General features: G+C 43.7%; 1 protein-coding gene across 4 annotated transcripts in view; it reads left to right on the top strand.

Annotated features, from left to right (window-relative positions):
• The first annotated feature begins 4,876 nt into the window (after positions 1-4,876).
• Positions 4,877-14,255, top strand: part of gls (glutaminase) — a 77,343-nt gene continuing 67,964 nt past the window's right edge. The window contains exons 1-2 of one of the 4 annotated variants that reach the window (XM_033023753.1): positions 4,877-5,324; positions 13,763-13,862. In XM_033023753.1, coding sequence (XP_032879644.1) covers positions 5,047-5,324; positions 13,763-13,862 — 378 coding nt within the window. In that variant the 5' untranslated portion in view covers positions 4,877-5,046. Of the gene's footprint in view, positions 5,329-13,762; positions 13,863-14,255 lie in introns of all 4 variants that reach the window. The other 3 variants (XM_033023754.1, XM_033023755.1, XM_033023756.1) reach the window with 3 other exon arrangements.

Here is a 14,255-nt window from a genome sequence, read left to right as displayed (position 1 = left end):
GTCCGGGGGCGGCCCTTAGCTACAGGGATAAAGGGCAGGGGTTTAGGCGCAATTGTTCTCTTGCACTCGTCTGGTCAGGAGAATGACAGCGAATAAAATACCTCCCGAAACACCTGGCTCCTCGCCTTCATTTCGGGCTTATCGTCGCACTACCAGATTTTCTTTGCTACGAAGAGTTACTCGCTTTGGGCACTCTTATGAGAACACGAGGAATAGATTTCTTCAACAACTTTCAAGATAAATGTCGTGAAGTTGGAATGGATTTGGTTAATTTAGTGAGTGTATGTTGAGACGGTGCACCTTCCATGACAGGAAAACATGAAGGGTTTATTGCACAGATAAATTAGATAAAATAGAGGATGCACAGGTATTATCAGATCCAAATGCTCTCATTTATTTTCATTGTATCTTACATCATCAAAATCTCTGTGCTAAATCTACTATTTTAACTGACACTGCAACAAGTTATAAGTATTGTTAACTATATTCGTGTAAATGCAACACCGCATCGTCAGTTTTGTAATATGCTAAAGTTGGATGATGAGGCATTCAGTATGGATTTGCTGTATCATTGTAAAGTGCGTTGGCTATCGCAGGGACAGGTGTTGGCAACATTTATATCTTTGCGAGAACAGATAGTTAAATTTCATGAAGAACAGAATCAGCAATGTGAAGATTTCTATAGAAATACTGCATTTCTGTGTGATATTATGTCAAAGCAAAATGACTTGAATGTTTCTTTGCAAGGTAAAACTAAGTCTATATATATGTGGCAAAAAATCCAAGCATTTCGAAAAAAGCTATCTTTTTCAAAACTCGTCTTCTTCAAAATGAAATTTCGGATGAACATTTTCCTTAGTTAGCGAAGGTCATTGCTGAGCAGGAGGATTCATGCGAATCATTTGAAGAATACGCAGCTGTTCTAGACTTGTATTAAAGAATACAATGAAAGGTTCACTGACTTTGAGAATCATGACATCACACTCAAATTAGCATTTGAACCTCACCTAGTTGAGGTTCAAATGCTCCAAGGCTCCTAAAGAACTACAGATGGAATTGATTGAGCTCTCAGATGATGACATTTTAAAGTCCTTATTTGACGCTAAGAAATATCCGATTGAAATATGGAAAAATGCTATAGAATACCCACGTCTTCAGCAACATGCACGAAAAATGCTTTCTTGCTTTTCAACCACTTATTGCTGCGAATCTACATTCTCCTACCTAACCCAAAGCAAGACGCCTTTAAGGTCACAAATGACGGATACCCATCTAGAAGATCAGCTGAAACTGCGTATCTCCATTTAGCAACCAAATATTCAAATGCTTTCCTACAAAAAGCAGTCACAACAAAGTCATTAAAAAGTTAGTTAACTTTAGAATTAACAATTTGTTTTCAATTTCTTGAAGTTAGTACATAGTTAGATTTTTACAAAATAATGTACATTTTGAAGTATATCTAATTGAAGTTTCTTGGATGCGGCCTTATTAGATTACAGCTAACTTACTGCGGCCTACCAACATGAAAAGGTTACCCGCCCCTGGTTTAACATGAGACTAAGTGGATTGGAATTCTGAGGTTGGGATATAGAGAATTTTTCGGTACATTTTGTAAAGGTGACATTAAGTTTCCAGTTGCCTACCACTTTAATTCCCCTGCTCTCACCATGACCATCTTTGGATTCTTACACAGTTCCAATGGATCTCAATAAGAGCTCAAGAAATGACATCAATGTAGACATGTTACAGACTTTGGGATTTAGCAGCAATTTCAGATACTTGGTCTATTTTGTGTCAGAACTGGCCAGTTCTCATGCAAGGTCATAAACCTGAAATATTAACTATATTTCTCTCACCAGCTACTTGGTAATTACATTTTTATTCAAATTTCCAGTAACTTCAGAATTCTGTATCTTTTTTAATCCCTCTGTTCTCATTCCAAGCGCCTTGAGTATTCTAGAAAGGCGCTATATAAATCCCATCCATTATTATTATTATTATTCCTTGCTCTTTGCAGTTTTTTCAGAATAGAGCAGTTGCAATTAACAATACATCACCCTCTCTTACCTGTCTTTATCTTCCTACGCTGTTCCAATGAAGCCAAATGACAGTTCAAGGAACACCACCTAAATAGGCATGTTAAAATCCTGAGGATTCAACATTGAATTCAATATTTTCAGATTCCAAGCCTTTCTTGTTTGTGTCAGTTAGCCTAGCCTGTGTATTCAGTCTTGATTGGAATCCACCCATCACATTGTGTAATCCTGTGCTTTGGGGTGGGAAATTGCAACCTTCACGTGGTCCGCCCTGTTTCGACAAATGCAATCAACAAGTGCAGTCAAATAAGATCAAATAGAACAAGTTGTCCTACAACTTTAGGCTGTGCACGCCATACGCAAGAAGAAGATCCTGTGCTTTCTAAGATCATCAGTCTACTTTTCTTTTCTCTCTTGACGTATGCTTCCATGCCGTTGAACATTTTTGGCATTCTTTTGTTTCATGTTTCTAGCAAAGGCAGTTCTGCATCTCAGTTCATTTTATTTTTTTTGTTTTCTCCTGTTCTAATTCACCCTTTTTATTTCCACCTTCACCGGACAGACCAGAAATGATTCCATTCTCTCAAAAACAGCACCAACAGCATTCATATCATCGGAATTCTTTTTGACTCCACCTAATTACAGGCATTGTCTTTCTGATCTGATAAAAGGTCATCAAACTGAATCTTAATATTTCTTTCTTTACATTTATCTGACTTGCTGAATATCTACTGCATTTTATATTTTTATTTAGGATCCTGCCCAGGTTCCGAAAAAGAGACAAAGTACTGGAGTAACTCAGCAGATCAGACAGTATATCTGGATAACATGAAAAGGTGACGTTTCAGGTCAGGACTCGGACTCGGTCTGAAGAAGGGCGACTGACCCGAATCGTCGAGAAGAAGGGTCACAATCCGAAAGGTCACATATCCATGTTAGCCAGAGATGCTGCCTGACTTACTGATTTACTTCAACTTTGTTTAGAAAACCATCAAATGTAATTCCTTGTTTCTCTCCAGGTTCAGTGTTGTACAGCATTGACCAGAATTTGTCCATCTCCAAGCTCCAGCAGAATCTTTCCACAGCCTGTCCTGGTTCACGCTGACTCAACCATGGCTTCAATACAAACACCCATTTGTTACAGGCTTGGCACATCACTCAAGCTGATATCTCTCACACCTACACCCATGCTTGTGGGCAAACCATGAAGTATTAGCCAACAAGAATGACTCTGAGCCTGAGGGGAGTGTGTGTGTAATATAGAGATGGCAACTGGAGCTGCAGCAGCGTGCCAAAGGCAACAGAAGCGTGCGGTGCAAAGTGAGTGGAATTATCCGTTTGATTTCTGGCGGCCAACAGGATCGTGAACTTGAATGGAGGCAGATGGCAACGGGGCTGCCAATACTTCTTCAAATATAAAGGTTTCATGCAGAAGCTGAATTGCTTTGTCGTATGTTTCAATTTAAGAGGGCAGAAGCAGGCTGACACTGCTCGCTGCTGATTGCAAAATCTTAGGTCATGGAGCCTGTAGACTATAGTGACTCCGCAATTCTGTCCTGCCAGAAACCCGATCGCTGCAGGGCAATGCCACGAAGGCAGCCTATTTCCCCAAAATAGATTTGGAAATATTACTCCTTCCCTTGCTGCTTTTCTCTCACTTTCCATATGATTAATTCTGGCGCCCCCTCCCCCCCTACTTCTTGCAGGGCTTCGCAACTGGAGCGGGCAGCCTGAACCGGAGTAATTGAGAGTTGGAGCCAGACAGAGATCCCAAACAGGGACCGCGGGCAAACTAGTATTTGATTTAATTAGTATTAAACACAAAACAACAATTAAAAAATAAAAATGGAAACCGTTGGAAATATTCAGCATCTGTGAAAAATAGTTAATGTTTCAGATGGAAGACTCTCAACTGATGGCATTTCCCCCCAAATGACACACCTGTACCATTCTGTAAAGGTCACACTAAACCAGCAAATGTAATTGTGTAAGAATGAACTGCAGATGCTGGTTTAAACCGAGATAGACACAAAATGCTGGAGTTACAGCGGAACAGGCTGCAACTCTGGAGGGAAGGAATTGGTGACGTTTCGGATCGAGACCCTTCTTCAGCTGACTTACTCCTCCAGCTTTTTGTGTCTATCTTCAGCAAATGTAATTCATTGTTTCTCTCTCCAGTGTTGTATGACATTGAATCAAAACGTGTCCATCTCCAAGCTGCTGGACAAACAAACCCGCCTGTGATACAGACGTAAAATGCTGGAGTAACCCAGCGGGACAAGCAACATCTCTGGCGAGAAGGAATGGGTGACGTTTTGCGTTGAGACCCTTCTTCAGACTGAGAGTCAGGGGCAAAGATCCTATAGCTATAAGATCTTTGGTCAGGGGAGTGGGGAAAGAGATATAGACGGTGATTATATAGAGACATAGAACAAATTAATTGACGATTAAGTAAATGTGGGTCCCGCCTGTAAATCACGGCCACTGGGCAACGCCCCAGCAACTGCTCCACCCCTTCCGTCTACTGTCTGTCTGGTGTCTGTCTGGTGTCTCCCTCTACCCCATCTCCCTATGTATGTATTTGAGAAAGAGAGAGAGAGAATTAAAAATGAGAAGACGGTGAATTATATCCCAAAAGAATGAAATAAAAAAAAGTATCGCCTGTCTGGATGAAGCCGCCGATCGAGTGACGTCCGCAGCGACCGCATCGCCGTCTCCCTCCCTCTCTTCCCCCGACACGTGGTCTGTGGCGGTGCGTCATCGGTGGGGGAGGGGGCACGTCGACCAATCAGCGACCGCCCTGGGAGGGGCACGTGACGCGGGACGCTCGAAGACGGAAGTGTCGCGAGCCGCCTCGCCGGCCGGCGGTTGGATTTCGTGTTCGGCGCGCGCGCGCGCAGCTCGTGCCGAGTCACCTCCGCCTCCCTGTCCTCCTCCTCGCCCTCTCACCCTGCACGGAGTAGCAGCAACCGGAGTAGCAGCAGCAGCAGCCGAAGCAGCAGCCGCCACCATGAGCATGTTACGGAAGGGCACCTCCTTACTGTGGGAGCAGCTGCTGGAGAGCGGCCTTAGCGTTGTCGCGGGCGGCGGAGGTGGTGGTGGTGCCGCCGCAATGAAGTCTGGCCTCCTCCACCACCACCAGCAGCAGTTGCTACGGCATCTTGGCGGGGGAGGGCGGCGGCTGTTCGGCGCCACTACTGCTGCTTACAGCACCAACACCGGCAGCTCGCCGGACCAGGGCGGAGCGGCCGCGGCCGTCGTGACCGCCGACGACTCGGCTGCGGAGAAGTAAGTGCGGCGGGGCGGGGGGGGCAATTGGCCAGGAGGCGAAGGCTTTCTGAAACTGACAAGTGGGAGAGGGAAGCGCCACATGCGGGGTTAAATCCCCGTGATCGTGGCGCTTTAAATCCCTGTAAACCTAGTGCTTTAAATCGTAAACCTGGTGCTTTATTTAATCTGAAGATAGACATACAACTGGAGTAACACAGCGGGGCAGGCAGCATCTCTGGATAGAAGGAATGGGTGACGGACTCTTCTTCAGACTGCAGACTGAAGAAGGATCTCTCCCCGAATCCTCGCCCATTCCTTCTCTCCAGAGATGCTGCCTGTCCCGCAGAGTTACTCCAGCTTTTTGTGCCTATCTTCGGTTTAAACCAGCATCTGCAATTCCTTCCTACACGCTTTATTTAATCTGATCATTATGTACCTGGTGACAACGGAGCTAACGGAATGGTTAGGTTACAGGACGGAAGGAATCCGTATCCACTCTTCTGTACTAGCAATCCATCGAGTACGGTCTTCTTGCACGTATTCATTCCGATACCATTTAAAAGCTGACGAAATGTGTAGGAATGAATTACAGGTGCTGGTTTTATTACACCGAAGATAGACACAAAATGCTGGAGTAACTCACGGGCCAGGCAGCATCTCTGGATAGAAGGAATGTGCGACATTTCGGGGAGAGACCCTTCTTAAACTGAATTTGCCTCCATTACCATCCCTGCTCTACCCGCACGTTACTTTGCTTTTTGTCACCCACCACCGTTCAGTGTCCTCAGATTCAAATCCCTGACCTCTGTCGATGGGATCCATCGATTGCGCATATGCCTGTGGCGTTTTTAGATTTCCCTGTCAGCTGAAATGATCCTGTCATCCCTGATATGGCACTCGTAAATCATCCTTGTAAATTAAGCCTTTGCATCATAAACACAGCACGTCGATTGTTGCTGAACCAGTTTTATAAAGGCTCAAGCTGGCTTTCTTGTTCATGTACACCATGACTCGTTTTAAAGCCCACCACACCAGGTGTTCCTTCTTGCTCACTGCCAATTTCAGTAGCATTTATTCTTGTAGACATTTAATTTTTGAATGGGGAATATTGTTTTTTAATGTATCAAATGATTTGTGCATCTTGCATACAATCGCTTTAGAGATTTTGGCTTGGCTAGGTTAAAACTATTTGTAACATTCTTAAGATTTCATGGTTGTTGGGTTTCTTTTGGTTACTTGTATTTATGTGAAATTTAACCTACTCCATTCAGAATATATGGGAGCTTCTGTCCTGTATGTACTCCAGAGCACTCTCTTTACTGAAGGAAGGGCTTTGTCTGAATGGGGCTTCAAAAGAAGGGGCTTTTAAAACATCTCGTCTTTAATTACAGATCAATCATGAATACTTATTTGTGATTTATTTTACCCTCCAACTTGACCACATCTCAGAGAACATAGAATTTACAGATCATGTCGAGCTTTTTTTAAATAACAAAATAACAAAAGGCCTGCAATAGCTGAGTCTGGCATATTCCTTAAATTCACTATCACCCTGTACTTGATTCAAATCCATAAGTTTAAATTTGCTGGTTGTGAACATTCTGGACCTTTATGCAAATGTAATTGAGTTAAGTGGGTGTGCCAGAACAAGTTCTAGCCATGGAAGATCTGAGAAATCTTTCCCATGGCAAGCCCATTATTCATGCTCATAATTTATGAAACGTTTTGAATGGATTTGAACGTTTCTGACATTCAGCAGCTTTCAAGAATTTTGCTAAGTTAAAATTGCCACACACAAAAATAACACGAGATTATTTTACAAAAGTGCTCTCACAGATTGTGAATCAATTTGCTTGATCTGGAACACGGTCCATGGTATAATTGCATTATCCAGCCTATATTTAACGTAGGGATGGGTCATTGATTGATTGAATTCCTTTATTGTCATTCAGACCTTACGGTCTGTACGACATTTTGTGCCTGCAGTCATACATACAATCCTACAATAATAAACAACACTAAACACAAATTAACATCCACCACAGTGTATCCTCCAAGCACCTCCTCACTGTGGTGGAGGCAAAAATCTTAGGGCTGCAGTCTCTTCCCTCCTCTTCTCCCTCTGCGCTGAGGCAATTCCTCACCGGGCGATGGCACAAACAGTCCCGCGGCTCACCGAACCCCGCAAACGGGCCGGCTCAAACACCGCGGCCCGGGGTGGTCGAAGCTGCCGCACTCCAGTCCAGTGGACGCAGCCGCTGGCCCGCGGCTGAACCCCGGACTCGGGTCATAGCCGCCAGAACGCCGTCCCAGCCACCGGAGCACCGTTCCAGCCCCGAGCCGGATCGCCCTCACGGGAGTGCCGCTCCGACGGGAGCGCCATTCCACCTCGGGCTGGGCCGCTCCGACGGGAGCGCCATTCCACCTCGGGCTGAGCCGCTCCGACGGGAGCGCCATTCCACCTCGGGATGGGCAGCTCCGACGGGAGCGCCATTCCACCCTCGAGCTGGGCCGCTCCAACGGGAGCGCCACAGCCCCTCGAGGGAGTCTCAGCCCCTCGCCAGGCCGCCTTCACGGGAGCATCACAGCCCCTCACGGGAGCGCCGTTCCAGCCCCGAGCCGGACCGCCCTCACGGGAGCGAACCCAGGGTGAGTCCTGACTGGCTGCCTCCGGAGTCTCGAGGTCGCCAGCTCCGCCATTAGGCCTCAGCGCAGACGGAGGCAGAGAAGGGGGATACGACAAAAAAGTCGCATTCCCCCGAAGGGAGAGACAGCAAGCCCCGTTTCAACCCCCCCCCCCCCCCCACATAAACACAACCTAAAAACCAAAATCTTAACTAGACAAAACGAAAAAAAACAACACAAAAAAGTAAAGACAAACGGACTGCAGGCGAGCCGCAGCCGTTCACCAGCGCCGCCACTTCCGGACATATTCTTAAATCAAAAATTGTCTTGGATAATGTGCCTATTTAGGAAAACATTGTTGTGGAAGATAAAAACTCGGCATATGTTAAGTGAATGGGGAAACACCCGACAAATGAAGTGTAATGTTTGAAAATATGACAATTTGACAGGAGAATTAAACAAGCATGTTATCTAACCAAAAAAGACATTGCAGTGCTCTGAGATAGAGGTAGCCAGCTGTGTTTATGCACATGATGCGTAAAAAATTGGTCATCAAAACTAAGAAACTGAGCCAATCTTCAATTTGGCAACACACTGTCTCTTGTTTACCTTTCATACGGACCAAGTCGCTAACTTCATTCCTTCGTGTCAACTTCTGGAAGCTCCGCAACGACCGTTACAGAGATATTTACTAAAAAATCAGCCCAAATCAAACGTTCTGACGAATCATTGGCCATCAATATAGCTCAAATCCATAAAGTAATGTACCTTTAGATCACATTGGTGAAAATGTTTGGTTTTCGCAAATAATGTAATGTTCGTTTTCTGGGACACCAAACCTTTTAGTGTCCACCGCAACGTACGTTTGTGTGTATGATGTGTAACGCGCGTTGTGGTGTCCACTCAGATGGGTGCAGTATTCTACTACATGATCAGGTGAATGAAGTGGAAATGGTGTTTGCAATTTTATTGTTCCATGTGGTATTGATAAACATAGAAAGGAATAAGAAATACATGCACTTACTGTGCAAACCAGGTCACTGGTGGACAACACGCGACAACCGTTACACAAAATGTATTTGTATTCTGATGCCATTTTTGAAAACTTGCCATCAATATGCTATCTTTTCTTATATTTTTTGTTGATACTATATTAGTCATGAAACCAATTAGGTGCTTGTCAACTTTTCCAGTTTACAACTCAGCTGGCAGAGTTTTTAAGAAAAACCAGAGGCTTGTTAGTCAGATATCTCGAACAGTAGTTAGATAAACTGTATCTACCCTGAGAACCATGTTCTTAAATGCAAACTGATTAAAAATTCCAATGAATTTGTAAGATCAACTGTAATTCTGTTTCCATCAAATTTCTTGTTTTTCATTGGACCTTGTACACAGTCATGTGTTCATTTTATTCCTTTTGTACATTTTAGATTTTGCTGTGTACTTTTTTGTAATTTGTTTACTTCAGTTGGAAAAAAGTTCTGGCAACAATAGAATCATACTTTTTTATTGATTCAGAAGCCAGAATTGTGCAGTTTTTTTTAGATTCAGTAAAGTTAAAAATTGTACTTTTAAAAAGCTATTCAATCTGTAAATTAAAAAAAATAATTCCTCTTTCTGTTGCATGGGGAGGTGATTGGTAAATGTCTTTTACAGTGGACTAACTGCTTTCACCTGAATTCTACTGAGGCAGCATACCAAACAAGTATTTGATGAAAAGGGTGTTTATTGTATTCATCACACTAAACCAAAGCTTTAATTGTCATGTGATTAATGTAATTGTAAATGATAATCTGAGATTACTACACAATTGGCAATGCAAAAACACAGCATAAACTTAATTGAATAGCATTTACAATAATGGGGGGGGGGGGGGGAAATCAAGATTTAAATATAACAGGTGCTAATGATGTGACTCGAGTGCTTTTTAACTTGATGCATAAGAACAAGATATAGGATGTGGTTGTTGCAGAAATTGCAGCATATTGGCTGTTTGTAATTCCCTTTTTAAAGGTGACATTGAACTGCTGCCTTAGTTTTCTATTATCCCATCTATTGAAGCCCTCCTTGAAATACCACTGAGTGGGAAGTTCCACTAATTGGACATGACAATAACAAAGAAGCTGAAATGTATTTCAAAATTGTAATAATAAATAATTTGGAGGCATGCCCATGCGTTTGCTATCCTTCTTCTTGTTGGTGGAAGTCGTGAGTTTGAAACAAAAAAAACAGACTACTGGGGAGCTCAGCAGATCAGGCAGCATCTGTGGAAGGCAATGAGTAGACATTATTTTGGGTCAGGGTCCTTCAGACGATGTAGTAGAGAGGAGAAAACTGATAGAAAGTGAGGAGAATGGGTGGGGCAAGAGCTGGAATGTGGTAGTTGCATCCAGGTAAGATTGGCAATTAGTCAGGTGGTGGTGGGGACGAACCAAGACTGCAGATGAAGTGAAGACAAAAGGATGCAAATGGTGGAATCTGATAATAAAAAAAAAGACGATGCGGGTTGCTTTGCTCAAGAGTCATCATTTGCAATCTCTTGTCTTGAGTTTAGAAGGTGCAGTTGAAAAGTGTTGCTGAGTAATTGGAGGGCATTTTGTAGATTGTGTCAGTGGTGGGTGAGGTGCATGTACAAATGGTGCATAGGGTAGTGACAAGGCAAACTACTTTATATGTAGGAAAGAACTGCAGATGCTGGTTTAAATCGAAGGTAGACACAAAATGCTGGAGTAACTCAGCGGGACAGGCAGCATTTCTGGAGAGAAGGAATGGGGGACGTTTCGGGTTGAGACCCTTCTTCAGACTGATGTTATTGGGCGGGACAGAGAGAATGTAGTCGGAGACAGTAAGACTGGTGGGAGAATTGGGAAGTGTGAGGGGATGGAGAGAGGGGGAATGCAAGGGCTGTTTGAAGTTAGAGAAGTCAATGTTCATACCGCTGGGGTGTAAGCTAGCCAAGCGAAAAATGAGGTGCTGTTCCTCCAATTTGCACTGGGCCTCACTCTGACAATGGAGGAGGCCCAGGACAGAAAGGTCAGAATGGGAGGGGCAGTTAAAGTACTGAGCAACCGGGAGATTAGGTAGGTTAAGGCAGACTGAGCAAAGGTGTCAGCGAAACGATCGCCGAGCCTGCGCTTGATCTCGCCGATGTACAGGAGTTGACGCCTGGAACAGCGGATCCAGTAGATGTGGTTGGAGGAAGTGCAAGTGAACCTCTGCCTCACCTGGAAAGACTGACGGGGTTCTTGGATGGGGAGGTAAAGGGACAGGTGTTGCATCTCCTTCGGTTGCTGGGGAAAGTACCTGGGGAGGGGGTGGTTTGGGTGGGAAAGGACGAATTGACCAGGGAGTTGCGGAGAGAACGGTCTCTGCGGAAAGCAGAAGGGTGGAGAGGACAAGGGGGACTCTGTCCTTGTCACGAATGGGGGAGCAAGAGCGTAGCTGCGGGGTATCGAGGAGACTAGTGAGAGCCTCATCTATAATGGAAGAGGCGAACCCCCGTTTCCTAAACCATATAACCATATAACAATTACAGCACGGAAACAGGCCATCTCGGCCCTACAAGTCCGTGCCGAACAACTTTTTTCCCTTAGTCCCACCTGCCTGCACTCATACCATAACCCTCCATTCCCTTCTCATCCATATGCCTATCCAATTTATTTTTAAATGATACCAACGAACCTGCCGCCACCACTTCCACTGGAAGCTCATTCCACACCGCTACCGTTCTCTGAGTAAAGAAGTTCCCCCTCATGTTACCCCTAAACTTCTGTCCCTTAATTCTGAAGTCATGTCCTCTTGTTTGAATCTTCCCTATTCTCAAAGGGAAAAGCTTGATCACGTCAACTCTGTCTATCCCTCTCATCATTTTAAAGACCTCTATCAAGTCCCCCCTTAACCTTCTGCGCTCCAGAGAATAAAGACCTAACTTATTCAACCTATCTCTGTAATTTAGTTGTTGAAACCCAGGCAACATTCTAGTAAATCTCCTCTGTACTCTCTCTATTTTGTTGACATCCTTCCTATAATTGGGCGACCAAAATTGTACACCATACTCCAGATTTGGTCTCACCAATGCCTTGTACAATTTTAACATTACATCCCAACTTCTATACTCAATGCTCTGATTTATAAAGGCTAGCATACCAAAAGCTTTCTTTACCACCCTCAAGCTTTCTTTACCACCCTAAAGCTTTCTTTACCACCTAAAGAATGAGGAAATCTCCGATGACCTGGTATACATTGCATACAGCATATAATCCTCCAACATTTTCGCCACCTCCAACGGGATAATCTATATGGACTTTATCAAGCCCTTTGACTGAATCCCACATTGTAGGCTATTCTGGAAGGTTAGAGCATATGAAATACAAAGTGAAGTAGCCATTCAGATTCAAAAGTGGCTTGGAGGAAGGCATCAAAAGGTAATTGTGGCGCGTTTTTTTCTGATTGGAGGCCTGTGATCAGTAGAGTGCTGCAGAGATTGGTGCTGGCTCCACTGTTTATATACATAATGATTTAGATGCCAATGGAGTTAACATTGTACAGCTATTTGCAAATAACACCAAAACTGGCAGTATAGTGAGCAGTAAGGAAGGATTTTTCTAAGTTTATGACAAGATCTAGATCAGTTGGGAAGCGGCCCATGGAATGGTAAATAGAATGTATTGCTGACAAGCATGAGTTGTTGCACTTTGATGTGCCAAACTAGGATAGGATTTGCAAAGTAGATGGCAGAACCCTGTAGTATGTGGCAAAATGGAGATATCTAGGTTTACAGGTGTAAGGTTCCCTTTCCTTTCATGTGACAGAGCATTTTATTAACATCTGAGATTTCTAACCTCTGATTCCAACCTTATATATGCCTCTCCACAAGAGTGAATGGAGCTTCTATTGCTCCATTCACTCTTGTAAATTTTCTTACTATCCTTAAAGCAAAGTTTGATCAGTGTAAATAATATCACTGCCGCAAGTGAGATACCCGTTTCTGATTTTATCCTAGTAAGCTTTACCCTATTCACTTTAACATGGAATAAACCGGGGGTCATCAACCTACGGCCCACGGGCCGGATCCGGCCCATAACCCGAAATCATCCGACCCGCAGGCAGTTATTTTTCAATTAGTTTTCTCGACCTGGGAACTGCAGCCGGTCCCGGCTCACAGATTACTTGGGCGCTACAGCCAGTCCCGGGACACACAGGCAACCTGAGAACTACAGCCAGTCCCGGGGCTCGCAGGCAACCTGGGAACTGCAGCCAGTCCTGGGGCTCGCAGACGACCTGGGCGCTACAGCCAATCCCAGGACACACATGCGACCGGGGAACTACAGCCAGTTCAGGGGCTCACAGGCGATCTGGGAACTGCAGCTATACCCGGGGCTCGCAGGCGACCTGGGAACTGCAGCTAGTCCCGGGGACGCGAGGTATCTGGGAACTGCAGAAAACTAATTGAAAAACACGTGAAAACTAATGCGAAAAACAACACCAAGTGTCACACTAGTTAGTATATATTATGAGTATGAATTATCACTAATTTATGGATTATTAGTATGTATTACTACTAATTACTAATTTAGTTAGTATGTATTATTACCTCCATTTATTAACTATGGCAATAGATGTGGCCTGCCATCCGCTCACAGACATGGGTTCTGGCCCCTATGCAGAACAAGGTTCCCTGTCTATGGAACTATGGTTGGTCAGCTAAATGGCACATGATGACATGAAATAAATTGTCAGAGACAAACTATGATAAATACAAAAATGTTAGATTTAATTATGTGCGAGCCTTTTTCAATGTTTTAAAGTTTTGTGCGTTTTTTCCTTTCTAGGAAAAGACAAAAAGCAGGTCTTCTACCAAGTCTGGAAGATCTTCTATTTTATACAATTGCTGAAGGACAGGAGAGAATTCCAATTCATAAGTTCATAACTGTAAGTTTTGCTGGATGATTGGCTAAACATTATGTCAGTCAGCCTCTTTACCATGACACTAATCATGAATGTAGAATGCTAACCTTTAATAAGTTTACAAGTAGTTATTTTTTAACCAATCAAAACATTTGGTTTAATCTCTCTCGAAAGACAATGCAAGTGTATGGGTAGAGGAGACTTAACGGTAAAGGATTAGACTTGCTAAATGGTTGTTTGCTGCTGTTTTATTGTTTTAATAAATATTTCAATTTAATTTTATTTGGTTGAACTGTTCTTTCTCCATCAGTGATCACAATCCTGCTTGTATCATTGTATTTGCATGTAATTTTGATATCACATTATCGGCGACTAGACACATTTTATTTTTGTAGAAGCATTTGAAAGGCAGTCTGA

This window comes from Amblyraja radiata, chromosome 7 (genome assembly GCF_010909765.2).
Source record: "Amblyraja radiata isolate CabotCenter1 chromosome 7, sAmbRad1.1.pri, whole genome shotgun sequence".
Classification (NCBI taxonomy): domain Eukaryota; kingdom Metazoa; phylum Chordata; class Chondrichthyes; order Rajiformes; family Rajidae; genus Amblyraja; species Amblyraja radiata.
Note: the sequence above shows the minus strand (reverse complement) of the source record. Positions and strands in the feature narration are given on the sequence as shown.